General features: G+C 42.1%; 1 protein-coding gene across 8 annotated transcripts in view; it reads right to left on the bottom strand.

Annotated features, from left to right (window-relative positions):
• Nucleotides 1–16,124, bottom strand: part of YTHDC1 (YTH N6-methyladenosine RNA binding protein C1) — a 149,346-nt gene that overhangs the window by 7,088 nt on the left and 126,134 nt on the right. For all 8 annotated transcript variants that reach the window (XM_070726965.1, XM_070726968.1, XM_070726964.1 and 5 more), the window contains 8 exons: nucleotides 8,515–8,623; nucleotides 7,933–8,050; nucleotides 6,219–6,303; nucleotides 4,651–4,817; nucleotides 2,379–2,461; nucleotides 1,700–1,736; nucleotides 1,577–1,616; nucleotides 1,427–1,489 (listed from right to left, as the gene is read on the bottom strand). In XM_070726965.1, coding sequence (XP_070583066.1) covers nucleotides 1,427–1,489; nucleotides 1,577–1,616; nucleotides 1,700–1,736; nucleotides 2,379–2,461; nucleotides 4,651–4,817; nucleotides 6,219–6,303; nucleotides 7,933–8,050; nucleotides 8,515–8,623 — 702 coding nt within the window. The remainder of the gene's footprint in view (nucleotides 1–1,426; nucleotides 1,490–1,576; nucleotides 1,617–1,699; nucleotides 1,737–2,378; nucleotides 2,462–4,650; nucleotides 4,818–6,218; nucleotides 6,304–7,932; nucleotides 8,051–8,514; nucleotides 8,624–16,124) is intronic.

The raw sequence follows: 16,124 nt of genomic DNA, 5'->3' as shown, positions 1-16,124 counted from the left end.
TAATCCAGACAGGAAATGTATCCAGATGAACTAATTCTACTTTATTATTAAATTAAAGTTAACAGAATTTTAAGAACATTTTAACAGACCAAAAAACTAAGGGAAGTTCCCTTCTGAGACATTTCTCACCCACATTCCCATTAAGTGCTAACCTGCCTCTTATCCAACTGTACCTCCACTGCATCTCTGAAGGTCATTTACACATACCACTGCATCTTGACTAATTGAGATCATTTTTCTTTCTCCTCATGCTTATCTGATACGTTACTATTTCTAACATAGCATTTCCTTAGAGAGGATTTAGACCTGTGTTTCAAGTATGGGTTTCATTATAGCTGGTTTTTATGGCTGGGTTGCTTAACAACCATCTGCATTTATCATCTGCTGATTGATTATATTATATTGGGTTTTTAGCTTGTAGTTTTTAATTAATTAGATTTGTTTATATGCACTGTTTTATATTATGTCTTGTGAGCCACCCCAAGTCTTCAGAGAAGGGTAGCATACAAATCTAATAAATAAATAAATAAATAAATAAATAAATTTATGATGGAATGGGAGCTTTAAGGTCCATAAAGCATCTGTGGCCATTATAAAACTCTTGTGCTACAATCTGATCATTTATTTGCTAATCATGCTATAACTCTTCCACATAGACAGCGTAAGCTGCTTTAATTCTGCTTTTCTTTTCATTTCTATTATATAATTATACAGCAGAATCTTTTCTGAAATGTTTTACAGGTTGAGTGTGTAACTAGATTTTCAGGATAATTGCTTTGTATATCAAAGAATTGCTTTGTATAGCAGCAACAAATCGATTCAATATCAGGAGCTTTAATTTCCACTTACTTCTCAATCATTGCTTTATTGCTTAGTTCAAGGGTGCAAAACCTCAGCCTCTCTTCCCAAAGCTCAAGGGACAAAACAAAGGGCTGTTTTTAAAAATTCTGGTGTATATGTGTGCTGGTGTATGTGTGTGTGTGTGTGTATTTTAAGGAGTAAGCATTCCACAATAACTTACGATGGTGTTTAAAACACTTATTTTAATTCCCGAAGTCTTGTCATCAAGAGCTTGCTAAAGTTGTTGAGGAAATAGATATTCTATAACCCTGATGCAGTTCTTTCCCACTAAGATCATGTAATTTTCAAATAAATTATGGCATGAGAAACATTATGTGAAACTTACAATTACTACATGGATCCTACTGATTTCATTAATGAAAACTGCTATGCTAAGAATTTTCACAGGTACTATTTCTTGATCAGACTCATTTGACTAAAATTAATAGCTAAAATTGGGTAGTTACACATAAAGATTTACTGAAAATCTTCAAGTCAGACTTAAAATCACAGCAAAATGCTGTGTTTAGCAATTCCCTTATTATACTATGGATGTACTAAAGTCAAAGAATTCAAAATTACAAACCATTCCTTGCCATGGCGGTGGTGGTCCCATGTTATGAAATTCTCTCACATAATCATTGTAAGACTACAAAAAACACATATACAAGAATGTCAAAATCAAGCAATATTAAAATCATCTGCGGTTACTGCCTATGCAATACCATAAACTTACCCCATTTAAGAAGACATCTCTCCGAACTCCTGAAAATCGTCTGTTGAGAGTAAGATTTATTAAATTAGACACAAATACTCAGATATATTAAATTAGAAAATGGCATTGTTAAACATCTCTTACCTGTCTATATCTTGGTATCTGGGGTCTTTTAAATACCCTGTTTAAAATCAAGCAGCATTACGTATCACGTTTATTATATTTGGCAACATAAATAGCCATTACCATCTTTACTTTAAGCATGCTACTGCCTAGCTACTCATAGGAGTGACTTTCTCTTCCCAAATGGCCCATAAATTTCAATTTTAAAATAACTATGAAACACTTTATGGCAAAGGTGGTAAAATGTTGCAGACTGCCTGGAACTGCTAGAATCTATTCAGCCACAAACTATATGAAAGACCACTGTTCCTATGTTCCCTCCCCACCACACACCAAGACATTGTGTGAAATTAAATGAATGCTTGGACTACTCAGAATACAAGGCAGTTTGATTCCTTTGTCTAACTTTTAGTTTGACTTAGATTGACAAGAGCTTTTAAGTATCTCCATATTACACCTCTCTATTTGTTCCAACGAGGCCATGTTATTGCATAACTATTTTAGAATCTTATTAATGAGTTATTCCAAGAAAATCCCTTTGTTCTTATGTGTATTGTAATGTTCTCATATATCTTAAATCAAAGCCATTATGACCTTAAATTTAAATAATTTATTTAATATTAACATTCCCACATGATGACTACTGTAATACACAAATCTGTAAATTTGTGCATATGCATTTAAACAGTAAGATATTAACCTGGTCTTTGGTGAAACTCAGAGGGATAATCAATCCTTGGTTTCTTTCTGCTGTTATGAATATCATAATCCTCTGGTCGACGCCTACATAAATTAGACAATAATTAAGAACTGTTTGGAACAACTTACGTAAACACAACATCTTTAGAAGGACTCACCAGAAGAGCTCACAACTTTTGGGAGCTTTTGTGTGTGTGTGTTTTCTGTAATTCCCTATGAGTTTCCAAGAATTCGGTACAAGGAATTTGTATTTGTAGTAGCAACAAAATGTCTATTCTTAACTAGAATATGATGTGAAAATTCTTAACAGGGAACTTCATCCAACCATACCTAGTGTAAATCTAGTCATAATACAAATTTCTTTATAATTCCCACTGACTTTTTGTGGCCTGTGTTCTCTTTTGTCCATAAAAATAGCAGCATGGAATATACTTGATGCTCACACAATCTCTACATTGAAGTTTACCCTGAAAACATGCTACATAATTTGTGAATACTATTTTATAGATTTGATCTGATTAACTGTCTTACTTGGTCTGTAAAAACCTTGATCAATTTCCAACATGCAAATCCCATCCTGCATAGACACAATTACTTGTTACTGTACAGGGAAAAAAAACATTTAAGGCAGAATATTTTAAAAAGATCCCAATATTTTAGGCTGCTGTATAGTTTAATAAAATGAATTTTAAATTGTTTTTTAATTATCTTTCAGATTTGTTGTTCTAGTTTGCTTTTCACTCTTCATTAGCAAGTTACCTGGTGTTCCCTTCCAGTGTACCTTCACAATTTCCCTAACACGGAAATGTGAATAGACCATAAAAAGATTCCTCCCACCTCCCCACTTATTATTATAAATTATCATTCTTAAGAATAAGAATCACATTCTGAGAAAATAAAGCAACTGTATGTACAGCAAAAAAGAGTTTTAGAAAATAGCTGGTGTAAGAAATAAACATACCGCTTTCTTGTAGTTTGAGTGTGCACTTACGACCGGTATAATATATGATAGTAACAGTTCATATAGTAGTCCAACTACTGACTTTAAGGTGAAAGCCACATACATAAATGGAGGCCCTGGCAGGCTTGAGAAGGTGTGATGGTGTTATAATGTATAGTTTGCAGTCCATTGCAAAACCTTCACTTGTAAATACTTTATTGTACTGGAAATCTCTTAGGGCTTAACTTCAAAAGCCATCTTGGTGCTCAGTCCTTTTATGCCCAAAGAAAGGGGGGTTGCTGCCAGGATTCCTCCTACCTACAGGTTACAATGTCCTTTAAGAGCAAGGATATGGGGACTCGTTGGATATCTGTACCTACCACAGGACATTTCCACAAACTGGAAAGTCTAACCAAAAAGGTTTCAGCCCAAACCACAGTCTTTAGCAGAAATGCTTTAGATTTATCAGAAAACAAAGTGGCTACACAGGGATCAGGGAAACGTGTTGGATAGGAGGAATTATTATCAGTCCTTTGCAAAGACTCCTCCAATTCTGTAACAAGATATACCCTTCTTTCTGGGAAAGGTTGGTAAGTTCATACAGTAGTGATCAATAACCATGGCGATCCTCTAAAACAACTTTTAAGTCCACGGGTGCTGCCAGCATCTGGAAAGGTTGTATACACTGACACAGCAACAGCCATTCTTTTTGGTTTGTTGCCGGGTCTCCAAGGGCTACTTCCTTTGGAGAGAACCTACGGCTTCCAGAAGCACAGCAAGATGTAAGAGAATATTTGGCAATGGGCATAATCACAGAACGGTGATACAATTTGAAACAGTCCCAAACACGCTCTTCTTGAACAGCAAAATATTATAAATATTTTATCCTCAAAATGAGGCGACCATCTTCTGCAAAATTATAAGTGATCCTGATAAAAGTCCCATATTTGACAAGGTTTATCCAGAGATATACCTGAAAGAAAAGGCTTTTACAAGATATTAACACATTTTGGAATACACAGACTTGATTTTCCGCCACCTAACCTGGTCTTGAAAAAAATCAGCTTACCTACAATAGACTAAAAATCTAGTCAAAACTAGATTGACATAAACTTTTCTGTGTAAGCAAAATGTCCCCATTTTCCTCTTGAAAGTGACAAACTGGGGGAGAGGGACAATGAAATCCTCAATGAAGCCACAAACCCGTCCATGTAGCTTGATGTGAGGATTTTTTCTCTTCTTGATTGCAGGGATAGCTTTTTGATGAATCATATTCCTCCATCACGTTATTCTGACACATGTGCCTATTATCAGTCCAAAGAATGTTTCTAACCTTCCCACATCTCGGAGTGGCTCTCGGCGGGATGGCCTTCCTCTTGACCGGGGCTGAGAGTGCATTCTTCTCTTATGACGCATTTTATGAATGACTTGATATAAGTCAATACTTTCATCAGGGGGGAATAGGAGACAAAGTTGGGTTCCACATTCAAGCTCAATTTCCTGTAGAAATTAAATACTGATGTTATCACTTCATAGTAGAGCCCACACAAAGGAATCAATTATAGTAGAGCCCACAAAGGAATCAATGTATAATTATAAGGTTTCATTCTAAGATTAAGTGAATACATTTTATGAATGCTATGCTTAATTTAAGGGACATGTAAAAGCTTAAAGTAACAGGCCCATTAAGCCACTTGAATTGCAATATGTTGTAGTAATTTTAATGAACTTAACAAAAGAGATGGATCAAGGCAGGTGGACAGTTACAGGTAATCCCACACCTATTACCACTCAGTCAGTAACCATTCAAAGCCATGATAATGCTGAACAAGTGATGGTTACAACAATCCTTGGGAGTTCTGGCTATCCCAGCATCCTTGAAGATATCTGGTCACAATCTAAGTGTTTGGCAATCCATTTACATTCCCAGTTGCCAAGCCCCCTGCAATCACATGACTGCCACCCTGTTCAGCTTGAGAAAATGAATGGGAGAGCTGGCAAAGGTCACAAGTTTCTCAGATAATTCTCCACTTTTAGCTTCTATTTGCTTACACTATGCCAGCCTCTCACACACTTCTAGCACTCTCCTCAACCTACATTCTCATATACATGCTCCCCATCTGCATCACAAACACATACACACCAGCCTTCACCAGCACCCCTTTCCCTTTCTCTCACCTAGCTGCTTCCACTTACCTGTTTGCAAACCTGAAACTTGCAACTTCCTGCCAGCTTTCCCAATGACTTAAATTGAAGAAAGTTGGCAGGATGTTGTCTCCTAATGACTATAGGATTCAGTTAACAATGGCTATTGAAACTGCAGGGATTTCTAATGCTAATTGGTGTGATCATGCTTTTTGAGTGCTTAACTTAGTGATGGAAATTCCTCCCCAATTATAAATCAATGTCTGCCTCTCTATGTTTAATTTAATGCACACTGCAACTTAAATATGCATTCTTAGTAAGGCAGTTTTCATACAAGTCTTTACTTCACAATTTGTGCAAAAAGAGAATGCCAATCTATGACATGCTGTGGCTGTGATATATTTACCAGTATTGTTTTGTCATCTTTCTTCTTATCAATTCAATTACCATTTCCCTTCATTATGAGTGCTTTGAATCTGGCTTCATGCAATCTTGTCATAGAAATTTGCTTACAATAGTATACTGTATTTTATTTCAAAGGAACTTGATGTACATCCCAAGATACTTTCAATATTTGGGTGTGCAATCTTTTTACCATAATGTGACAATATTATGTAGACAATATTATGTAGATAAAGCAAGATTAGCAGAATTAGCTGTCAAAGATGAACAAATATATCATGAAAAACCCATTAAGAATATTTTAAAATACTGAGATTAAAAGTTCTGAAGAGCAGTCAAAGGCAGTTGACAAACCTGTCCATCACGTCCAATCTTTACTGGTTTATGTTCATTCCAAGGATTCGTCAGGTGAGCAGATTTTGTGAATGGCAATTCACGCCTAAAAATATGATGACACTCTCATATAATGAAGTGTATCTTAAAAATACAAGAATTAGCAATGGGTCTAATGAATGAAGCAAAGCTTAGAGACTATTCCATTGCATCATAATGTTCACCCCACAAAGCAAATATTACAATTCCTAAAATCTGTCCTCAGTTCTGATTAAGAAAATCTAAGGCAGGTAATTTAAACTTTCCTTTATTTTTTCTTCCTATCCAATTTTCACAAATGCTTTCATCCATACCCCTGGTTTTTGCTGGCAACAAAGGAAGCAAATTGATATGTAATTTTCTCTATATGAATTGCATAATAATGATGCTGGAAAACTTTTTGACCCTGTACTCTTCATATCTGCAACTCTAAAAGTTAAACAAGGCAAGAAAAGAGGAGTCTGAAATAGAAAAGCAAAACTGAATGCTATGATAGAACCCAGGATTGATCGACTATGAGCCATAAAGTTGTTGACTATTCGTAAATTTTCTCTATAATAGAGAGGTTAATCATCTGAAAAAGGATCAGGTTTGATTTTTAGCGAACTAAACATTCTACTTGGTTTGGGGAAAATCTTTGTGGCATTATTTTTTAGAATCAAATTCCAAGCTTACCTTTAGCAAACTTATAATTACTAGTGAAATTCCTCTACACAGTGTTTGAAATTTGATTCAATTCGGTTGCACTATTTTCATTGATATTTCTAGTGAAAAAAACCTGCTACTAATTCTAGGCTTTTGAATAAAATGGGATTCTAATCCTTACTAAACTGAAAGGGATAAAATACATAATGATTTTTAAAATAATATTTCTCAAAATCTCCTATGGATTGGTCACATTTGTAAGCACAACTTCTCACTAGAGGAGAAAAAAACAACTTTGACTTCTCTTTCAAAATCCAAGGAAAGGAACCCATCCATCGATCATTAACAGAAAACATCCACAACCCAAAGAATGATAAGATGAAAAGGCAGTAATTTGGAAACTGTAAATATCTTAAAACAGCAGAGGAATTATACCGGGGGGCGGGGGGGGGGGGATGAGATATGACAATCCCTGACTTTGACACATGAAAATATGGAGCTCCAGGCCATTGAAATAATTTTACCTTTCAATACTACACTCAAAGTCAACTGTTTCTTGAGATAGGATCTTGGCACCCACACGATCATATTCATATTATTTTCTTGGTATCAATACAGATATGATTCACAATTCTATCTACCAAGATATTTCTAAATTTCTCATTTGATCCTATAGCCCAGAGGTAAGCAATTTATTTTTCCAAGAGTCCACATGAGAAACTTGGATTATTGCAGACTGTTGATTCCTGATATTGCCTCTGCCCCCACCAAGGCCATGGGTTGGACAGGGACAGCCCATTGACTGGATATGGCTTGCGGGCCATAAAAATCCAGGTCTATATAGTCCTAAGATATTCTGGTTGTTTTTCATCAAAGTACTAATTAGATCTGATATTACTGGGTTTTTGTTTTGCTTTTGTTTAAGATAAGTTGAATTTGGATGGAGGCTCTGGTATGAAGCTATAACCTGCCACATAAACATTATACATTTGTTCTATAACAAATAGCCCATCCAACCACACTTTTATTTTCTAATTTCCACCCATTTTACCTGCATATCCAATCTATCTTAAATACTCCTCCCAGCATTTTTGCATTCATTCCTGCAGGTAGCACCCAATGTATGGGAGACCCTCCATGGTGAGATTCAGAAGCAAGCCTGGCAAATCCTGTAAGAATTTAAAAAGTGTGAAATAATAATTTAATAATAACCCCAATATATTTTTTAATGAATGTAAGTATTCCTTTTACAAGCAGTCCTCAACTCACAACCATTCATTTAGTGACTGTTAGAAGTTAGAACAGCACTGAAAAAAGTGACAATTTTTCACACTTACGACAGTTGCAGCATCCCATGGCCACATGATCAAAATTTGGACCCTTGGCAAGTGGCTCATATTAGTGTCCTGGGGTCATGAGATCACCTTTCATGACCTTCTGACAAGCAAAGTCAACAGGGAAAAGAGATTCATTTAACAACTGTCTTATTAATTTAATAAATGTAGTGATTCACTTAGCAACACTGGCAGGAAAAGTCATAAAATGGGGCAAAACTCACTTTAATAGCTGTGTTGTTTAACAACTGAAATTTGAGACTCAATTCTGGTTGTAAGTCGAGATTACCTGCACTTACCTTGGAATTTTCCACTCTCTCTTACAGAAAATATTAAGATCACACTTCTTGCTGATCTGAAAGCAGCATTGAGCTTTTTCTCATTGACTGGAAGGGTTGACCAAACGCCCTATGGAGAAATGAAGAAATACTTTACAAACCAAAAGCTATATGATATAATCAAGTACAATAAGATTTTTGAATAGTTTGAAGGTCTGTTTCTATCCTTGCAATTTGCAGATCCAGGGAACAGATCCAAGACAAATATCTGTCTGAGCCATTTAAAAAAAGCTATTAACCAAAAGTGAAGACAATAGTATAATGTCCAACAAAGAAAGGTTTATATATTAATACATACAAAACATATTTGGGGGGAAAAATCAGAAATATTCACATCCTCAGTAATCTACAGATAACATTCACTAAATTTAAACTCATTTTAAAGTAATATGTGATATTACTTTTTCCAGGGGTTCCCAACTCCTGGACCATGGAACGGAACAAGTCTATGTATTATTAAGAAAGGGGCTGTAAGCTGGAGGTGACTGGCAGCTAAGTGAGTGAAACTGAAATAATTCCCGTCTCCCCAACAATCCATGGAAAAATTGTCTTCCATGAAATCAGTGCCATAAAGATTGGGAGCACCTGTTCTACACAATGCAAAAATAAAGCGAAAATATACAAAATGTGAGACTCTAGTTAATTACAGTGGCACCTCGGTACTCGACCACAATTCGTTCCAGAAGTGTGGTCGAGAACCGATTTGGTTGAGTACCGAATTTATTTATCCCATAGGAAATAATGGAAATGGATTTAATTGGTTCCCAACCCCTGTTAACTCGCTGGGAACCAATTAAATCTATTTTCTTTATTTCCAATGGGATAAATAAATTCGCTACTCCAAGCTGCAGGAAAGGTGGGGGCTGCTGCAATCCCGGCAGCTTTGGGGGGCTCCTTTCCTCATTGCTTTGTTTTATTACCTGTAAGGAGCTTCAAAAACTTTTTTCCTGTGTCTGCAACAGCGGCGATTTCCCTTCCAGTAGGAAGAGCGCCGGGAACGTCACGTGATGAAGGGAAGCCGGCGGAGCCATCTCAGCAATTGCTGCCGCTCCAGCAGCTTCTCTTCATTACGTGACTTCCCGGGGCTCTTGCTACTGAAGGGAAATCGCCGCTGTTGCAGCCACAGGAAAAAAGTTTTTGAAGCTCCTTACAGGTAATAAAACGAAGCAATGAGGAAAAGAGCCCCCCAGAGCTGCCGGGATTGCAGCAGCCCCCACCTTTCCTGCAGCTTGGAGCTCTTAGAGAGCTCCTCAGCGCCCTGAAGCTGCCGGGATGGCAGCTTCTGGGGGCTCCTTTCCTCATTGCTTCGTTTTATTACCTGTAAGGAGCTTCAAAAACTTTTTTCCTGTGGCTGCAACAGCGGCGATTTCCCATCCAGTAGGAAGAGCGCTGGGAACGTCACGTGATGAAGGGAAGCCGGCGGAGCCATCTCAGCAATTGCTGCCGCTCCAGCAGCTTCTCTTCATCATGTGACGTTCCCGGCGCTCTTGCTACTGGAAGGGAAATAGGCGTTGATTGCTTACCTGAACGCCTCTTCTCGTACGGTGAGCGGGTACAGCAGTCACATGGGTTGCTCATGTCCAATCCGGTGGAACTGAGCCTAGTATTAAAAAAGCTTGCCGGATCCGCCCCTTCCCCAGAATTCGCGAATCCATAGACTAGGCTCAGTTGTGAAGCTCTGTAGTGTTCAACTCTCATTGTTAGAGGAAGAAAGATATAGAAAGGTAAAGAAGACACATACAAGGGCGGGAAGTGACTGCTGTACCCGCTCACCGTACGAGAAGAGGCGTTCAGGTAAGCAATCAACGCCTATTCTCCGTACTGAAGGAGCGGGTCCAGCAGTCACATGGGACATACCCAATAGATGGTCCCTAGGGTGGGATTAGCTTGCTATCGTGTGAGATAACGGATTGGAGTACCCTTCTGCCGAAGGCAGCGTCCGCTGAAGCGTAAGAATCGATCTTGTAGTGCCTGATGAAGGAATTTGGCGAGGCCCAAGTGGCTGCTTTGCAGACCTCCTCCAACGGGGCTTGAGTCGCCCAAGCGGCCGAGGTGGCTGCGCTCCTGGTGGAATGCGCTGTGATGTTCCTTGGAACTGAGAGGGAGGCCGACTCATAGGCCTTAGATATAGTCCCTCTGATCCAACGGCCTATTACTGTTGAAGACACTTTGGCCCCCATGACTCTGGGATGATAGGCTACAAAAAGTGCTTCTGACCTCCGAAAGGGTCCTGTGCGTTGGATATAGATTCTCAGCGCTCTGGTGAGATCCAGGGTGTGCCATCTAATTGCCAAGGGATGGTCTCGTTGGAGGCAGAAGGAAGGTAGGACAATATCCTGAGATCTGTGGAACATGGAACTGACCTTGGGTAAGAAGGTGGGGTCCAGTCGCAAGACTACCTTGTCCTGATGGAATTGGCAAAGGTCCTGCCTGATTGAGAGGGCAGCCAGCTCCGAAATGCGTCGGGCAGAGGTAATAGCCACCAGGAATGCTACCTTAAAGGATAGGTACCTGAGGGACGCCGATTTTAGGGGTTCGTATGGTGCCTGCGTGAGGGAATGGAGAACCCGTGGCAAATCCCAGGATGGGTACCTGTGGACCTTGGAAGGTCTGAGATTGGCTATGCCCTTGAGGAATTCCTGAACTTCAGGGAAGGATCGGAGAGGCTGTCTGCGGGGACCTCCTAGGACAGATGAAATGGCTGCCAGATGACGCCGGAGGGTGCTGGTGGAAAGTCCTTTATGGAAGCCTTGCATAAGGAAGGAAATTATTCTGTGTATGGGGATGCACAGAGGGGAGAGACCTTCCTGTAGACACCACTGGTGAAACTTGGACCACGTGTGGTCGTAGATTCGATTGGTCGAACCCCTTCTGGCCTTTAAAATGACCTCCACTGAATCGGGGTCATGACCACGCAGTTCTAAATCTCTCCTGATAACAGCCAGGCGGTGAGGTGGAACCACTCCGGGTCTGGATGGAAAGAGGCCCCCTGCCGCAGCATATCCCCCGAAACGGGGAGTCGCCAGGGGTCCTGGACGGACAGCTGTTGGAGATCCGCGAACCAGGGCCGGCGGGGCCAGTGAGGGGCGATTAGGATTACTCGGGCCCTCTCGGTGAGGACCTTGTGAATCACGTCCGGGAGGATTGGAATTGGAGGAAATGCGTAGAGTAGGCCTGGAGGCCATGGACTCCGGAGGGCATTGATTGCTTCCGCTCCCGGGGATGGAAATCTGGAATAGAAGCGAGGGAGTTGGGCGTTCGCATTGGTCGCGAAGAGATCCAGGATTGGTAGGCCGAATCTGAGGGTGATTTGATGGAACAGGTCTTGATGGAGGTTCCACTCTCCTGGGTCTATCGTTGCCCGGGATAGCCAATCCGCCTGGACGTTGAGACTCCCCGAGATGTGATCGGCTAGGAGCGACTGGAGATGTTTTTCCGCCCAAAGGCCCAACTTGAGGGCCTCCCTCATGAGAGCCTTGGATCTCGTGCCCCCCTGTCTGCAAATATGGCTTTTCGTGGCAATGTTGTCGGTGAGAATGAGAACGTGCCGGTTGGGAATGCGAGGAGAGAAATGCTTCAGAGCCAGGGAAACGGCTCTTAACTCTAGCCAATTGATTGGCCTGGAAGCTTCCTCCGGGGACCACGTGCCCTGGGCTATCATCCCCTGGGCGTGGGCGCCCCATCCCGATAGACTGGCATCTGTGGTGATGACAAATTGATCCGGGCACCTGAACGGGGATCCTCTGTCCATGGCCGGAGACTTCCACCACTTGAAGGATCTGCGAACACTCAGTGGGATGACAATGCGTCGATTTGAGTTGCTGTGCCCTGATCTCTGAAAAGGTAACAGGAGCCACTGGAGTTCCCTAGCATGAAGGCGAGCCCAGGGGATGATGCCTATGCATGACACCATCTTCCCCAAAAGGGAAGATAGAGTGACTATGGAAACTGAAGAATTAGATAAAATGCTAGAAATTAACTCCACTATACTGAGTTTTCTCTCGGGAGAGAGAAAAACCTGGGAGGATTCTGAATCAATAATGGATCCCAGGTGAGAAATGGATGTGGAAGGTTGGAGGTGGCTTTTATCAAAGTTGATGGAAAATCCATGGTCCTGAAGGACTGACATGGTGACAGAAAGGTCTGTTTTCACTTTCTCCAGGGAGTTCCCATGAATCAAAATATCATCAAGATAACATAAAATGTGGATGGGAAACGCCCTGATATAGGCCGCCAGGGACCCCAAGAGCTTTGTAAAGACCCGAGGGGCCGAGGAAAGGCCAAATGGCATCGCCCTATACTGGAAATGCCTGCCTTGAAAGGAAAAACGTAAAAGTTTTCTGTGGCATTTGGCTATAGGAATGTGAAGGTAGGCCTCAGTGAGGTCTAAGGAGACCATGAAATCTCCCGAGTGAATGGCGGCCAAAATAGAAGACAAGGAGTGCATCTTAAACTTCCTATATTTGATGAATAAATTTAGTTTCTTTAAATCCAAAATAGCTCTCCAACCTCCGGAGGACTTTGGAACCATAAATAGGATGGAGTAAAAACCTAGGCCCTTCTGACCGGAAGGGACCGGTTGAATGGCTCTGATGGACAATAGATGAGAAATGGCCTCCTCCATACGGTTACAATCTGAGGATGACCTGGGAGAAGGGCAGGAAATAAAACGTTTAGGGGAAGGAGAAATAAATTCTAAAAGAAGGCCTGTTTGAACAGTGTCAATGACCCAAGGGTCCTTGGAGGTGAGACGCCAATTAGAGGCGAAATGAGCTAGGCGACCCCCTATGGGAATAGAGGTAAGATTACCATCTAGGTTTTTTTGAAGCCCTGTTAGAGGAAGCTCCCCTTTGGAAGCGAAACCCTCTACCCCTGGAGTTCCTACCTTGGGAACGAAAGCGGGGGGAATACTGACCTGGAGATCTCTGGTAGGAAGCCGCTTGATCTTGCTGGCGCCCTGGGCGACGAAAGGACTGCGTTTTGGTAGCCTTTTTAGTGGTTGGACCCAAAACTTTCTTCTTGTCCGTGGTTTCCGTGAGGAGTGGATCCAGAAGATCACCGAAGAGAAGGTCGCGCTTTAAGGGACCCTGGGATAACTGCCACTTTTGGCGAACTCCCGCTTGCCAAGGGCGAATCCATAGGAGTCTTCTTGCCGTAGTAGAAGCTGCAATAGACTTAGCAGAAAATCTAGTAGATTGCAAGGTGGCATCAGCCACGTACTGGGCAGCTGCAAAGACCTTGTTGAAGTCTTGTTGACCTCTCAAGTCATCGGGAGGAATATGCTGTTGAAGTTGGCGAAGCCACAACAGCATGGCTCTGGAGAAAAAGGAAGCCGCTGCAGAGCTTTTAGTAGCCCAGGAATCAGCGGTGAATCCTCTTTTGAGCATTTGCTCAATGCGCTTGTCCTCTGGGCGGAGGACTTCCTCCGCCTCGCCTGGCACAGCCGCTGCCGAGTGAAGAATCTTGACAGGTTCATCCGGTTTGGGAAAGGATAGAAGCTCTTCATAGGAAGAGGAAAGTTTGTACAACTTTCTGTCCTTGGTGGAGGGATTAAGGCCAGAGGCTGGAAATTCCCACTGTTTGAGTAAAGCATCTTTAAACAACTTAGGCATAGGAATTACCTCGTTATCCTCCTGTTCCTCTGTGAAGTAAGGTAAATTCTCCTCCGGGGGATCAGTGGAAGTGGAGGCTTGTTTCTCCTGGGCCGCTAATCCCGTAGAAATTCTAGCTTTGAGGAGGAGAGATTTGAATAATTGAGAAGGAAAAATAGTAATTGGAGGAGGAACCTTTATTTGGGATTCCTCATCATCTGATAGGCCTTGAAAAGCATCCTCATCATCCTCTATATCCTCATATTCATCCTGGGAGGAATCTGAATCATCCTGAATAGGAGCTCTGACCGCTAGGGGAGAACCCAAGGGGCGGGAGGAGCGAGAAGGAGGAAGAGGTAAGGGAAGCTCATTGATGGTGGAGAGTTTGGCATCAATGGCTTTGGACAACACAGCAAAAATAGACTGGAACTCAGGAGGTAAGCTGGAAATATCAGCAGAAATGGCAGAAGAATCCCTAAAGGCCTGGGAGGATCCTGGCTGGGGGGAATCTTCAATAATATCTGGTTCCTCTGGACCTATGCCCCATAGGTTAGGTTGGGGTCTGTCTAGGTTTGGCTCATCCAGAGATAACACAGGGACCCCAGAAGGAGGAAGACTAGAAGCCTCTGGTGGGTCTTGACTACTGATTACTTGGGCCTGCACTTTCAAACGTTTTGCTGATTTGTCATGATTTTTTGTAGGGCTAGGTCCCTTCTCTTCTCGGCCCTGGTGACCTTGGTCGAGGGGCGGGCCCCTGGAGAAGAGGAGGAAGAGGCCTGGGGGATACTAGTAATCTCATCGCCTGTAGGCCTGGCCTCTCTGGGACCTTTAGTTGTGCCTCTCTTGGGAAAGGTAGCCATAGTCTGACAATTAACAGAAGACAAGGCTGAGCCAATAACTGAATAATAAGGAGAAGAATTTCAAGGACTTCCCAAGAGGAATGGATCCTGCTTCGAGGCCTCGAAGCTGCTGAAACTTGAGGACAATCTGGGCAAACCCAGAGTTCGTGCCCCCAAATCCAGCGGGGCCAGCCTCCCTAAACTTTATAATTAAGTAAACCAAGGCACTCTGGTTGGAGGCTTAGCTGGTGGAGAATTTAGCCTGGGACCCCCAAGGCCCGCTCCGGGATCCACGCGGTGGACTGAGGCCTACGCGGCTGGCAGGAGGCCAACACGAGAGGCCTAGATTTAAAAAGGGCGCGAAGGCCTTCGCGCCGAAAAAATCGCCCCGTAAATTTCTTAAAGGGGAAGCGATCGACTAAGTCCAGGAGACTAGAAGGCGTCTCACTCCGCAGGAGGTATTTCTTAAGCCCTTAAATATATTGTATACAATAAATAATCAATAATTCAATAGATTAATACTTGCACCAGGACCTCCAGGCCAAAGGATTAGAAGAATCCACAAGCGGCCGCAGGAATCGTAACCGGCAAAACCGCCGGGGGGAAACGAAACCGCAACTTCTCCAAAGGAAAAAAGCCGAGCCGCAAACGGCTGGCACTATTGGTGCAAGTAAATAATAATGATAAAACAAATCTTACTACTTTTGAAGAAAAGGAACGAAGGGAAGGTGTTAGAATGTTGAACGAGCTATCACAATACAACCGCAGGATATGCGAACTGAGCGAATTCTGGAGAAGGGGCGGATCCGGCAAGCTTTTTTAATACTAGGCTCAGTTCCACCGGATTGGACATGAGCAACCCATGTGACTGCTGTACCCGCTCCTTCAGTACGGAGAATCGCCGCTGTTGCAGCCACAGGAAAAAAGTTTTTGAAGCTCCTTACAGGTAATAAAACGAAGCAATGAGGAAAGGAGCCCCCCAAAGCTGCCGGGATTGCAGCAGCCCCCACCTTTCCTGCAGCTTGGAGCTCTTAGAGAGCTCCTCAGCGCCCTGAAGCTGCCGGGATTACATTTCAGATAATGAACAAAATTTTCTCTGGCTGTTCGAGATATTGAAGCAAATTTTTGCAGAAAATTTTGT

This window comes from Erythrolamprus reginae, chromosome Z (genome assembly GCF_031021105.1).
Source record: "Erythrolamprus reginae isolate rEryReg1 chromosome Z, rEryReg1.hap1, whole genome shotgun sequence".
NCBI lineage: Eukaryota > Metazoa > Chordata > Lepidosauria > Squamata > Dipsadidae > Erythrolamprus > Erythrolamprus reginae.
This window is presented reverse-complemented; position numbering and strand designations above follow the sequence as displayed.